This window comes from Mirounga leonina, unplaced genomic scaffold, assembly GCF_011800145.1.
Source record: "Mirounga leonina isolate KUSES-001 unplaced genomic scaffold, KU_Mleo_1.0 Mir_154, whole genome shotgun sequence".
Taxonomy (NCBI): domain Eukaryota; kingdom Metazoa; phylum Chordata; class Mammalia; order Carnivora; family Phocidae; genus Mirounga; species Mirounga leonina.
In genome coordinates, this window is record NW_023270389.1 from 26,168,693 (window position 1) to 26,182,979 (window position 14,287).

Sequence of the window (14,287 nt, forward strand, 5' to 3'; positions counted from 1 at the left end):
AAATAAATAAATAAATAAATAAATAAATAAATAAATAAATAAATAAATAAAAATAACAAGGCAGTGGGCTCCTGGGTGGCTCCGTCGATTAATCATCTGCCTTCGGCTCAGGTGATGATCCCAGGGTCCTGAGATCGAGTTCCGCATCCCGCTCCCTGCTCAGTGGGGAGTCTGCTTCTCCCTCTGCCCCTCCCCCCCTGCTCATGTTCTTTCTCACTCTCGAATAAATAAATAAAATCTTAAAAAAAAATCATAAGAGAAAATAAAATTTACAGTGTACTGTACATATATTCATTGAAAAAAACCTGAGTATAGGCTAGCCAGGCTGGGAGGGGACAGGGTGGTGGCAGGCCTGGCCCCAATATAGTGCTGTTCTGTAGCCTGGAGGCCTTGGTTTAGCAGGGGCAGCCCCCAGGTGCGCCTGTGGGCTGTGACAAGGGCCTGGATGCGTAGTACATCTGCCCCAGTGGCCTGGAGGTATACCACAGGCCTATGGCCATGGGCAGCTGCAGCCACACGTGAGTTCACTGGCCTCTGGGAGACCAGTGCACAGAGAACTAAGGGATCAGGGCTCCCTATGCAGTGCCATCCCTCCCCTTTGGGCTTTTGCCTCAGCCCACCCTCCTGCCTGCCAGCCTTTGGCACTCAACTTGACCACCCCGTAGGCACACAGGGTGACCTACTGCCCTGCCCAGTCCTGGGGCTTCCAGGGGCTGCTGAGGGCCTCAGAGGCCTCCCGAGGGAATTCAGAGGGTGGCAGCCTTGACGCCTGCATCAGTTGCCTTCTGTTGGGTCCCTTGAAGACTGGGTTGGGCATTTGTAGATAAATGCCTTGTGGCTTTTGCTGTCAACTCTTTTAAAAAAATCCATATATGAGTGGATCTGTGTAGTTCAAACCGGTGTTGTTCAAGGGTCAACTGTATCACCAGTTCCATAAATTCATTAGGTAGTGGAAGGTACTATGAAACTAGTTTCCCTTTTTAAATTACAACTAATCATAACATCCTTGCAAAATTTGAGATTTTCATGACACTCCCAGAGGTGTCTGTAAAATAGCCTTAATTAAGAATTACTGGTCCAGGGGCACCTGGGTGGCTCAGTTGTTAAGCGTCTGCCTTCGGCTCAGGTCATGATCCCAGGGTCCTGGGATCAAGCCCCGCATCGGGCTCCCTGCTCCGTGGGAAGCCTGCTTCTCCCTCTCCTGCTCCCCCTGCTTGTGTTCCCTCTCTCGCTGTGTCTCTCTCTGTCAAATAAATAAAATCTTAAAAAAAAAAAAAAAAAGAATCACTGGTCCAAAGAGATATACCCTGAGTGGCCCCTGGCCGGCTCATTCGGTGGAGCGTGCAACTCTTGATCTTGGGGTTGTGAGTTTGAGCCCCAGCTGGGTGTAGAGATTACTTAAAAATAAAATCTTTAGGGCGCCTGGGTGGCTCAGTCGGTTGAGCGACTGCCTTCGGCTCAGGTCATGATCCCAGGGTCCTGGGATCGAGTCCCACATCGGGCTCCCTGCTCTGCGGGGAGCTTCTCCCTCTCCCACTCCCCCTGCTTGTGTTCCCTCTCTCGCTGTGTCTCTCTCTGTCAAATAAATAAATAAAATCTTAAAATAAATAAATAAATAAATAAATAAATAAATAAATAAATAAATTCTTTAAAAAACAACAAATACCAAAGAGATATACCCTAAGAAAAGAGTCAGTTCCAGGCCTCCGAAATACTGATCCTTCCTCTTAGCTTGAAGTTCTTTCCATCTCACAGCTTGCTGAACGGCTGTTATTGATAAGCATTCCAAAGAATGGGGTTGCAAAGACAGGGGCAGTCTAGCAAAGATGGGTATATAGCCCCTGACACGGGTATATGGGCCAAGAGCTTTTTCATTCATTCAGCAAATGTTTATTGAATGCCTTTTGTTATGGGCTGAAGTGTGCTCCCTGAAATGCCTATGTTGAAGCTCTAACCCCCCAGCATCTCAGAATGTGACTGTAGTTGGAGATAGGCCCTAATCCAAGATGACTGGTGTCCTTATAGAGCCATTAAAACAGACATGTACACGTAGAGGAAAGACCACATGAGGACAGTGAGAAGGCGGCACCTGCAAACCAGAGAGAAGCCTCAGAAAAAAATTTTCGAACACTTTCTCTTGGACTTCTAGCCTCCAGAACTGAGAGAAAATAAATTTCTGTTGTTTAAACCATCCAGTCTGTGGTATTTTGTTACGATACTAGTTACTGAGAATATATAGGTCCGTAAGAATCTGTCTCAAGTTTCTGTTCTGCTGAGGAGGATGGACAGGTAAACAATTTTAAAACGGTGGGGGTAAACAAATAGTGTATGCCTAGTGGATGGGCACCAAACCCCAATTTGGGGAGAGGAAGAACAGAGTGTTGGGAGAGTAGCCTGGAGGCCATAGGATGTGTAGGAGTTAGCCAAAAGAAGAGACTTCTAGGGAGAAAGACAGCGTTAACAAAGGCAAAGGGCTGGAGAGAGATTAGTGTTCAAGGGAAGTGGACAGCTTGTAGTTTTGCTGGAGTGGAGAGCATCAAGGGTGAGGCAGGAGGCTGGGAGGACAGGGCCTTGCATGCCATGCTAAGGGACCTGAATATAATTGTGGAGGGAGAGGGAAAGATTGGAAGACTTTTCAAAGCAGTGACTCAGATTTGCATTTAAAATCTTTGATTAAAAGATCAGTTTACACTTAAGCCAAGAATGGCTGACAGCAAATTGAGAGCAAGAATAAGACAAAGCAGAGCCTGAGAAAGTACCAATGGGATGGTCAGGGGTCACGTCAGCAAACCTTACCTGCTGTGTTGGCCTTGTTAGCAGCTCACACCATCTCCTTTGCCAGGCAAGCAACACAAAACTCCAGCTCTGACACCTCAAGGAAGCCTTTCCTGACCGGTCTCAAACTGACTTCTCATTCCCTCTATAGCACCATCTACTTATACTTGCACCTACTTCATTTCTGATACCTTTCTCTTAAAAGTACTTCCTTTTTCTTGGGCAGGGGTTTGCATCATACTCCTCTCCCTGGTGACAGTAATGTTAAGTGATGGTTAGAATTTAGGTTCTATTTTGAGTCTCTTCAAGGGGTGGGAGTCCAAAATACTTTGTGGCAGTTATGCTGATGTATTAATTTCACATTCCCTTGTTTTTCTAAGCTCGGCCACCCTCCTTGAGATTCCCAACCCAAAGAAGGGACCTCCTTCACCATATACACCTGTCAGGTAACGATTCCTTCCATTTTGCTTCACTCTTCCCTTGAAATTTCTCCTCCCTTGTTTCCAGTCTTCTTGATCCAGCCAATTCCCTATTTCACTTATTTATTCAATAAACAAGAGGCTATTTGAATATTTTTTCTTCTCTTTCTTCAGAATCTGACTGGCTCTGCTTACCCTTACTCTTAACTCTGCAGGCTGTTGTCTTACTCCTGAGGACAAAGCAGACATGGAGTCAAAGACCCAAAAAACCCAGGGACAGGCAATGCCAAGTTTGAATCCACTGCTGCTTGCTCATCACCATAGATTCAGCCTCTGTAACACCTTAGCGGTTAAAAACAACCTAATACTTCCCTCTTAGGCCCCCAGGAAATCTTGTGACTGACTCCTTAATTTTTGCTGATTCTTTGCTCATTTTATTGTACAATGTTAAGAAAATGGTCAAGATCAAGAATTTTCTTTATGCTCATGCCCTTAACATCATTTTGCAAATTCAATTAAGTTGAAGCAGTTTGGAGAATAAGTTACTAAGGCCGTCAGATGTGTGGGTTGTGGGAACTTGCAAAGATTTAGCAAGCAGCTTCCTAAAACCAGATTTGAGAAATAAAGAGCTCTTGAAAGTCACTAAATCAAACTCAACTGCACATAGGAATATACTTTCTGACACTACGGTGGGGATATAAAGCAGTGATCTTCCAGTGCAGCATAGCATGTTGTATCAAAATGGGTATGTGAGTTAAGAGGTACATAATACTCAGTAAATGTTAATGGTTTTAAATATTAGACAGCAACTGGAGACCACCCATTTCCTGTTGCTAAACTGACAAAAAGCAGTCCATTTTAAAGAATTGCCGAAATATTCCGGCAAAATGAGGCCACAATTTTAGAAAAGTAACACTGTACTTTGATCAACATAGATTAAGCTTTATTTCTGAAACAGTATTAGTTATCAATCTAACTCTGTGGTGGTTTCAGAGATTGGAGAGGTGAAAATAAACTCTGTTTTGGTCATCTGAGAGGACCTATTAGAATTTGAAGTTAAGGTCAGAACTTTAGGGATCATTTATCTTGAGACAAAAACATGAGTCATAAACTATCTTGAAACTTCGGCTGTGGCCAAACTGCAACATTTGGACTCTTTTTTCTTTTTCTAAAGATTATTTGTCAGAGAGTACAAGCAGAGGGAGGAGGCGGCTCCCTGCTGAGCAAGGGGCCGGATGCGGGACTTGATCCCAGGGTTCTGGGATCATTACCTGAGCTGAAGGCAGATGCTTAACTGACTGATCCATCCAGGGGTCCCCATTTGGGCCCTCTTCTGTTAAAATTGAAAACCATAATCACTTAAAACCCAATACACAATCTGTTTCTGATTTTTTAAAAAAGATTATTTGAGAGAGAGGGCGTGTACACACAAGTGTGCACGAAGGGGGTTAGGGGCAAAGGGAGAAAATATCAAGCAGACTCCCTGCTAATGGGGGAGCCAGCCACCCAGAAGCCACCAATCTGTTTGCTTTTTGTGAAAAGTTGAACTTCAGACTACTATTAGAAAAAAAAAATCTGTTGTTGGTAGCTAACAAATTTATGTGTATTCCCTTAAAAACTGGCATACCACTTAACACTTGGGACTTCTCTGTATGACTTCATGCTTGGAAGTTCTTAAATGAATCCATCTAAGATCACTTCTAAATCCTCTCTCCTTTAAAGAAATTAAATGGCATTGGGGTCCCCAGTGTCTTAGTCGTCAAACGTCCGACTCTTGATTTCCGTTCAGGTCTTGATCTCAGGGTCGTGAGATCAAGCCCTGCATCGGGCTCCGTGCTCAATGGGAATATGCTTGGGATTCTCCCTCCCCCTCTGCCCATCTCCCCACTGGTGTGCACATGCCCTCTAAAATAAAAAAATGAATCTTTTAAAAAAATTAATGGCATTACCTGAGTTACAATGATAAAATCTTCCCCATTTAATAATATTCCTTCTTTCCTAAAGTATATGCGGCTAAAACAGCATACTTGTGGGTAAGTTTGGCAATACGTCCTTGTGAGAAGTTTCTAAAGCCACATAGTATCTGTGAAATTGGAGCATTTACACAAGAGGCCAACAGCATTCTGACTGGACCCCCCCACTGAGGCAGCTCCTAGGCTGAAGTGATGTATGACCACTTAACTCATGAAGTCCAGACTTTCCTACACCAGTTTTATTTAAAACACAAATAAGTATTTCTCTTTCTTGTAATGGCAAATGGTTCAAATAATGCTGAACATGAATCATTGACTAATACAAGGACTTTAAATATGAAACAAAATTATTTTTAAAAAAGCAAAAGAATAAAGGTTATATACAAAAGGGACCTGGAATCTTTAAGCTGATTCCAAAAACAAAATGAGTAGAAAATCTGTGAAACCAGAACATTCCACCCTTGCTTTGGAGAAGGGCTATTATACAACATTCAGTCAGCTGAAGATGGATTGGTAGAGAGGTGTCTATACATAAATTTCAAGTCATTTTTGCTTGTGCAGAATCATCCAGATCTTCCCAAGACTGAATGGGCAGTCCTGTGGCTTTCTTCCTTTTCCATATTCCCAACAAGGCTACATGAGGTTCAACTCTTGATGAGCCGCTTACAACAGCAGTTCCTTAGGAGCCAACACGACAGGTGGATCAGATTTCCCTGTGAGAAACCAAACTGGCCACCTACGGCAAAGTATCAAGACGGACAGGTCCTTCTTTCCTCTTCCTTCCGATTATGTACAGTATGTCTCCTTTCAAGACTCTTATCCCCATCGTACTTGTTCCTTCACAAGTCTAAACCTTGAGGTGATATGAAGGAGACCGACATCAAGAAAAGAAAATTCAATTCAGAAACGAAGAAAACTGGAAGGTATACAATACACCCCCAGAGCATCTCAATCATCCCCGCTACAGTACAGTTCGGTGTACTGCCACAGTCCAGAGATAAATATTGGCAGCTTGGAGGAGTTCATCTGTTCCCCTCTGGTGGTTAAAGGGCACCAAATAAATAACTGGGCAAGAGGAGTTTGCTGGGAGAGTTAGAAATAAAAAATTAACCAATTTTAATCCCTGTGAGAATTCAATGCCAGTAGGAGGCAAGTATTGAAGAAGAGAAAGGACAACTTTCATGCTAAAAAAAGAATTCCTCTAATCATTATGTCACCATCTCTTATTAAGAATCCAGGGAATCCCAGAAATAGAAAATTAGTTTCAGAGGACCCCTGAGGCACTTTAAAGCCTTAAAAAATTACAGTAATAATAAATTAGCTATTGCTCTTCAGAGGCTGACAGAGCAGCAGAAGCATGGAAATCAGGTTCAAAAAGTTATGTCCAGATTACAAGCTTCCGGAGCTGCTCAGCCTTCTCTAAAGCTTAGTTGAATCTCCAAATACCTTTAAAAAAACATACAATTTAACACAGACAGAGTGGATCTTTTGTTTAGTGGTAGTGTGAAATTTGGTCCTCACTGGCAGCAGCTGGTCTTCATCCTTTTCAAACTCAGATTACATTAATAAGTACATTAAGACAATACATAAAAGAAATACTAGAGCAAAGAGGAAAAAAGCCCAAACTGACAAACACCTCAAGGAGTCACTAAGTTCTCTTGCACCCTTTGACTTGGCTCTCCCTCTCAGTTTTTCTGTGGAGAGGTGTAAGACAGAGTATTTTTCTCATAGATGCTAAACCATGGCATCGAATGGACAAAATGGTTATCAAGGGACTTCAAAAATCTGACCCCAAGGAATCCAGGACACATACAGGTAATTCAGAGGTATACTTCTGATTGGGGGCAAATTCTAGACTAAAGAAATGATCTTGGGTAAATGTTATAATAGATGAAACTAAGTCCAGTTTTTGTTTTTTTTTTTTTAAATGTTCTACTGCCTTCAGCTATCAATCATCTCTGATAGCTCAAGCAGAAGGTCATCTTCATCTTTCCCAGGATCCAAGTCGATCTCAGCTTCTAATTTGCCTCCTGAAATCTCCCATATTAGTTTCTCAAAATCATCCTCCACAGAAAGCGGGGGCTTTCCTGTTGAGGTGGAGCTCAGTCGGCGAGTTTTCGTGGCCATCTGAGATGAAGAAGGGCCAGATACTTCCGGTGGGGAGGAATTTGAAGAGGACTGGGTTGGAGGCAGCACAAGACTGCAAGGGAAAAAACCCAAAAGATTATTAGAAAACTGCCCTTTTTTTTTTTTTTTTTTTAAAGATTTTATTCATTTATTTGAGAGAGACAATGAGATAGAGAGAGCATGAGAGGGGCGAGGGTCAGAGGGAGAAGCAGACTCCCCGCCGAGCAGGGAGCCCGATGCAGGACTCGATCCCGGGACTCCAGGATCATGACCTGAGCCGAAGGCAGTCGCTTAACCAACTGAGCCACCCAGGCGCCCCAGAAAACTGCCCTTTGTTAATGGTTGACTGAATGGTCCCAAATTGGTCTCAGGAACACAAAGAGTTCGCGAAGAGTTATTTCTGATAACAACATAACACAAGAATTATTTTACTGATTTGGGACGACGCATTTTCACCTGTTTAGTGTATGTGCTGCCGAAGCGAGGACCATTTTCACCCGTTTAAAGAACAATTCAGACAGATATTGAAAACATTGCAAAAATAATGCAATCAATATATAAACAGTGGCATCAAAGGAGAACAGCAACCTTGCATGCATATCATGTTTTCTTGTAATTAATTTGAAGTTTAGCAGATTTAAGTTCGCTATTAAGTTGGTCTGAGTGGCTAAGTTGGACATGTCCGAAGATTTATTTAGCAGTGTCATTCTCTAGAGCACATAAATAATAATAGTGGCCTAAAGTTTGGTTAAGAAGAATTGCAAGGTTTACCTGTCTCTAGGTTTTTCCATCTCAGGCACAGTGACTGACTTGTCCTCAGAAAGGAGTGGGACAACCGCCTACAAAAGTAAAAGGAAGGTTAACTCAGTGGGAGTCAGGCTTTTTTTATTTGAGCATATTCGTTTACTTTGCCACCTTCTTAGAACCATGGTTATCATTCTTTAAGCCTGGAAATCCGAGAATAAATAATCCAAAGGCTGAGTGTAGAATAAACAAAATCTCTTGCCACCCAAGAATTAGCTTAAAAAAAAAAAAAAAAATCCATTCTGCCACTCCATAAATGTCTAACTGTGAATGTAGAATACAGTAACAACCTAAACTAAAATGCTTCGGAAATGGCAAAAGTAGCACACAGAGCTAGCAGAGTGACTCTGCCCTGCTTTCCTCCCACACTGACCAAAGCACCCTCTAGCTGCATCTACTTCTTACCACAGCTGCTTTTTTGGTGGGGCTTTCCTGGAGGACGCCGCTGGAGCTGAGTGGCTTCACAGCTGCAATGACAGCAGGGTGGGCCTCCACTGCCTTGCGTTTGGGGGCCAGTTTGGGGGATGAGACAACTTTAACCACAGATGGCTTCACATTGACTTTGGGTTTAGCTACAAGGGACAGAAAATATCCGATTAATAGCTAGAATAATTCCTCTTTTACATGGAGAATAACTCTAGAATATAAAAATTCCTTCACAATACTAGAAATATCATACACACCCCCAAATTGAAAGTAATCCTAAACAATGTGCACTACAATGCAGTCATAATGTAGATCTATACTCAATTCCTTTCACTGGCTCTTGAATTCACTACTGTTCTTCCATTCCCTGGTGTTTTTCTTCTTCAAAACCAGAGGAAAGATGCACCACAGAGAGCTTTTATTCCCCCACTGAGGTATAACTGACGTATAACATTATATTAGTTTTGGGTATACAACATAATGACTTAATATTTGTATACATCATGACTACATGATCGCCACAGTAAGTCTAGTTAATCCATTACCATACATAGTTACAATTTTTTTGTGTGAGCACTTTTAAGATCTACTCTCCTAGCAACTTTCAAATACATAATAGAATACTGTTAACTACAGTCACCATGCTATGTTACGTCCCCATGACTTAGTTAAAAATATGGAATGCTTCCTGAATTTGTGTGTCATCCTTGCACAGGGCCATCCTAATCTTCTCTGGAGCATTCCAGTTTTAGTCTATGTGCTGCCAAAGCGAGCTTTAGACAAAGCTTTTTATTTTTTTTACTTTTATTTTTCAAAGATTTTTTTTATTTATTTGAGAGAGAGAGGGAGAAGCAGACAGGGAGCCCGTGACCTGAGCACAAGGCTTACTTGACTAAGCCACACGGGTGCCCCTAGACAAAGCTTTTTAACAGCAATTTTAAATTCTGAGAAAGGAGCTTTGTCTTTTTAAGTAGAATTATCAGAAATACTACTTTCCACCTGTGTGAAAAGTCTACAACACAAATGGAATTTAACTTAATTGTTGCTAGGGAGTTACTGGAAACTTGGTAATTTTCAAATCCTAAAGCAAGATACACTAGAAAAACCACTCACCTTTACCCCTTTTTTCCAAGGTCTGTGCTGCACATTTCACATTCAATATCGAGTCCCCAATGCCTGAGGTTTCTACCTCTGCCTTTTGGGATGGCTTTGTGGGAAGCCGCTTGGTCAGGTGCCGTGTGAGGCCCGGCACTGTAGTGAGCACCGGCTTCTCTGCTATCTGAGTATTGTAAGAGTCTACGTCTCCCCGGAGGGGTGTCAAAACTGATTTTTCCTTCTGTGAGGTGCCCCTCTCCAGCTGTTTCTGCATGTGCTTCTCTCTCATGGTCTCACACCTCTTGACTTGAATTTTGGTGATGCCAACTCCTGTGGTCTCTTCTGAAGCCTGTGGGCAAATTTAAATGACAGATTTAAAATTTCATACCTCTAAACAATCTGTATGATAATTATTATTTATAAGTTACCAGGCTTAATAGCTCAATTAAAACAACAACAACAACCACGGAGAAAAAACTTGGGGTGCCTGGCTGGCTCAGCTGGTAGAGCAAGTGACTCTTGATCTCGAGGTTGTTGAGTTCGAGCGCCACGCTGGATGTAGAGGTTACTTAAAAAATAAAATCTTAAAAACAAAACAAAACAAAAACTTGTTTAAAAGAAAAAAGTACACCTGAAACTAATATAAGTATGTCGAAAATAATATAAATGTCAATTTTATCTCAATTAAGAATTAAATCTTGTTTAAGTTACTGGGCTGACATCCATGTCAAGCAGAGTTTAACACGATCCAGAACACAAGAGCTTTTGCTCTTTGATATTAAACAGAAAATACCAAACTGAAGATGAAAAGTTAAAGATGTATGGAACAATGAAAACCCCAATTTTATAGGCTTAGACAATCATGACCCTAAGTCAAATACAAATGCCTCCTAAATAATCAGACACTTGCACAAAGATTTATGGACAAGGATGTTCATTACCTTAACTGTGTAAAACAAAATAGAAATGTCCAGAAGCAGACTATATTGATATAATAGAACATTATGTCATGGTCAGTAAAAACAAACATCCCAAAGAATTATGAATATAGTAAAATTAAAGCAGGCTGCAAAATGATACACTATAGAGTTCTCAATTACTTTCTTTTTTTTTTTGAAGATTTTATTCATTTACTTGACAGAGAGACACAGCGAGAGAGGGAACACAAGCAGGGGGAGTGGGAGAGGGAGAAGCAGGCTTCCCGCCGAGCAGGGAGCCCGATGTGGGGCTTGATCCCAGGACCCTGGGGATCACGACCCGAGCCGAAGGCAGACGCTTAACGACTGAGCCACCCAGACGCCCCTCTCAATTACTTTCTAAACATGAGTTAAACAATGAACAAGTTCACATACATATGTACATAAATAAAAGGCTTGAGAAAAACCCATGAAAAAAGCTAATGGTTGTTATGTCTGGGTTGCAGAATTACAGGGTTTTTAATTCTTTTAAAAAAAAAGTCCCCAAGTTTTGTAAAATGAGTGCCATTATGCTTAGTTTAAAAAATGTTAAATGGCCAAATTAAAAAAAACAACTTTTAAGGGGGCAGGGAACACTGTAAGTACAGAAAATTCTCATAGAATAGTATAAGCATAATGAAAAACTGTTTACCTAATTTATTATTGAAGTGTTAAATAGAAATTTATTATGCTAAAACTAAAAGGCACACTTTATCATTCATCTGGCCTTTGCTTGCCATGAACAAAACTATGAAATGATCTTAAACTCACCTCTTTAGCCTCTGTTCTAATAACACTGCTCTGGGAAGCAACTTCACTTCCTTCTTGAAGTTTCTTCTCTTCTTTTATACCTATATTCACATTAAACACATCATTAATTATTTCATTTAGGCTGCAACTTCAGGAACAGTTTAAGTAAAACTTTTCTTAATGAAAATAAAGATAGGACAAATAAAATTGTAGATGAAGCCCATTCACCCTCATAAAGTTTCAAAATGTACCTTAAAACATCAAAGGTCTATATAGCACTCCTGTAAAGAAAGAGCTTAACTTCATTTGATCCAGTGGTTTTCAAAGTTATCTGAGTAAAGTTCTCACAGAACTCCTATGAAAATCCTGTGGAATACTGCCCTTTGAAATATGATCTGGGGAAATGGTACTACAGACCAAACTGTGGTATTTTTTTGTTTTGTTTTGCTTTTTAAAATTTATTTATTTGACAGAGAGAGACACAGCGAGAGAGGGAACACAAGCAGGGGGAGTGGGAGAGGGAGAAGCAGGCTTTCCGCAGAGCAGGGAGCCCGATGCGGAGCTCGATCCCAGGACCCTGGGATCATGACCTGAGCCAAAGGCAGACGCTTAACAGCTTAACAACTGAGCCACCCAGGGCCCCCAGACCAAACTGTGGTGTTACCTGTTTTTTTTGTGATTCGGAGAAGCCGCCTTGCCCCTGGGGTGGCCTCAGGCTGAGGCTGGGAGCTGGTGCTGCCCTCAGAGCTCTGCTGTACCCGCAGTGCCTTCTCCTGTTTAATTTCCTCCAGTGTCTTGATGTGCACCTCCTGCATAGACTTTGTTCTACCTGCGGGCTCCTCTGATTGTCCTTTGCTGGTAACTATAGGTGGCAGAACCACTGTTTTTTTAATTTCACTATCTGCCTTTAGCTTGATGCAAGTTACATCCTTTTTGCTTTTTTGCCTCTCTGCTTCCTGCTGCCGATGTTTCTTTTCAGCCAGGACCTCAGAGAAGGTTTTGATTCGGATAGTGGAGGGGCTTCTTGTTCCTAAAGTAGAATCATCAACTTTTGAAGGTCCTTCTGTCTTGAGTTTAGGTTGCAATTCTCCACGTTTCTGACTAGCTTTTTCAAGAAGAATTTCTTCTAATGTCTTCACATGGATCTCACCAACTTTAGTGACTCTCTCTGTTTTCATGGGGGGAAAAAACAATCACTGTATTTAGCATTCACCTCTTAACAACGTATGCTCTCTCTATTCTTGGATCAGGGCAGAGTCCTAATAGAGTGGTATCATGTAGGCAGGTAATTAAAATGATCAAAGTATATTAGTTTCAATTTCAGTTTTAAAATACTGCACGTTTCAGGTAGTGGCCCTCAATGAAAACTCTTAGGTGGCAAAAATTACTGATTTGTTGGAGTTCTATTCAGAAGCTTATTCCTGGAGAATCTCAAAGCCATTTATTAGCTGGAGACATGTGTCATTGTAAATCTTAACAAAATGGCAATAAATTAATTCTTCCATTCACTTATAAATAGGTGCTGGACACTGTGCTAGAAATATAACGATAAGCAAAACACAATCTCTGCCCACATGTAGTTTACAGTATGGTAATAGTAACTTTGTGTTGTTGTTTTTTTTTTTTAAGTAAGCTCTAAGCCCAATGGGGCTTGAACTCATGATCCTGGATCAAGAGCTACACTGCATGCCCTACTGAGCCAGCCAGGCACCCCAATAATGATAACTTTGATAAAGGAAGTATAATACTATGTAGGAGGAAGAACCCCAACCTTTGTCTAGAATTGGTTAAGGGAAGCTTTTCAGAGGAAGTAATGTTTAAGTGATATTTGAAGGATGAATAGGAGCTAAAACAGGTAACAAGACAGAAGAAAAATGGGAAAGGCTCAAAGACTGGCATGCCACTGAAGTGCGATTTTTAATGATATGTTAGTCATTCTACATCTGTTTAAAGAGCAAATTTCACATCTGACAGATATGCTTGTCGTCATTACTGAAAAGCTAAAAGAAATAGTGAAGTAATGTGGGAAAAACAAGAAAAATATGGAGATTGTACACATGCATTTGATAACTGAAGGACAGTTTTTTTTTTTTTAAGATTTTATTTATGGGGTGCCTGGGTGGCTCAGTCGTTAAGCGTCTGCCTTCAGCTCAGGTCATGATCCCAGGGTCCTGGGATCGAGTCCCACATTGGGCTCCCCGCTCTGCGGGAAGCCTGCTTCTCCCTCTCCCACTCCCCCTGCTTGTGTTCCTGGTCTCGCTATGTCTCTCTCTGTCAAATAAATAAATAAAATCTTTAAAAAAAAAAAAAGATTTTATTTATTTTGAGAGAGAGAGGGAGAGAGCATGAGCAGGGTGAAGGGGCAGAGGGAGAGGGAGAAGCAGGGAGTCTGCCCCAGGGCTCGATCCCAGGACCCTGAGATCATGACCTGAGCTGAAGGCAGACGCTTAACCGACTGAGCTACCAAGGGGCCCCCGAATGACAGCTTTAAATGAAAGATCCAAAACAAAAAATATCCTTTAACAACCTTAAACACATCATGTTTGGTTTCACCTTCTCATTTTTTGAACATGCTGTCCCTTCTACAGAGAGTATGCCCTACTGGTCTCATTCTCTTGCTGCCTAGTTTTAACTGAGTTCGGTGCAGAACCTGATACCTGCCAATCTAGTTTATTTCTGTGATCACAGCACTGCAACTACCTGCATTTCCAGCCACACTAGATACTTCATGAAAACGGACTATATGTAGTTATCGGAAATATTTTAGTATAGTACCTGTATATAGGAAGTACTCAAACAGATACTGAATTACTTGCTTAGGCTTTTTAAATAAAAATTCTTCCATTTAAAGATGGCAGACTGATCTCAAAATTTCCACTCCAAGGAAGTGCGTGAATGGCGACATGAAGATCTTGTTTCCCCACTCTACCAAAATTTTATCAAAATAATAGAGAAGACATTA

General features: G+C 41.4%; 1 protein-coding gene and 1 non-coding gene across 6 annotated transcripts in view; both read right to left on the bottom strand.

Annotated features, from left to right (window-relative positions):
• Window positions 1-5,379: 5,379 nt before the first annotated feature.
• Window positions 5,380-14,287, bottom strand: part of ZC3H11A (zinc finger CCCH-type containing 11A) — a 42,257-nt gene continuing 33,349 nt past the window's right edge. For all 5 annotated transcript variants that reach the window (XM_035010259.1, XM_035010256.1, XM_035010257.1 and 2 more), the window contains 6 exons: window positions 11,990-12,493; window positions 11,347-11,426; window positions 9,638-9,968; window positions 8,504-8,670; window positions 8,066-8,133; window positions 5,380-7,367 (listed from right to left, as the gene is read on the bottom strand). In XM_035010259.1, coding sequence (XP_034866150.1) covers window positions 7,109-7,367; window positions 8,066-8,133; window positions 8,504-8,670; window positions 9,638-9,968; window positions 11,347-11,426; window positions 11,990-12,493 — 1,409 coding nt within the window. In that variant the 3' untranslated portion in view covers window positions 5,380-7,108. The remainder of the gene's footprint in view (window positions 7,368-8,065; window positions 8,134-8,503; window positions 8,671-9,637; window positions 9,969-11,346; window positions 11,427-11,989; window positions 12,494-14,287) is intronic.
• Window positions 9,195-9,296, bottom strand: LOC118014660. The gene has a single exon (XR_004680349.1). It is a non-coding gene; the product is annotated as a U6 spliceosomal RNA (small nuclear RNA).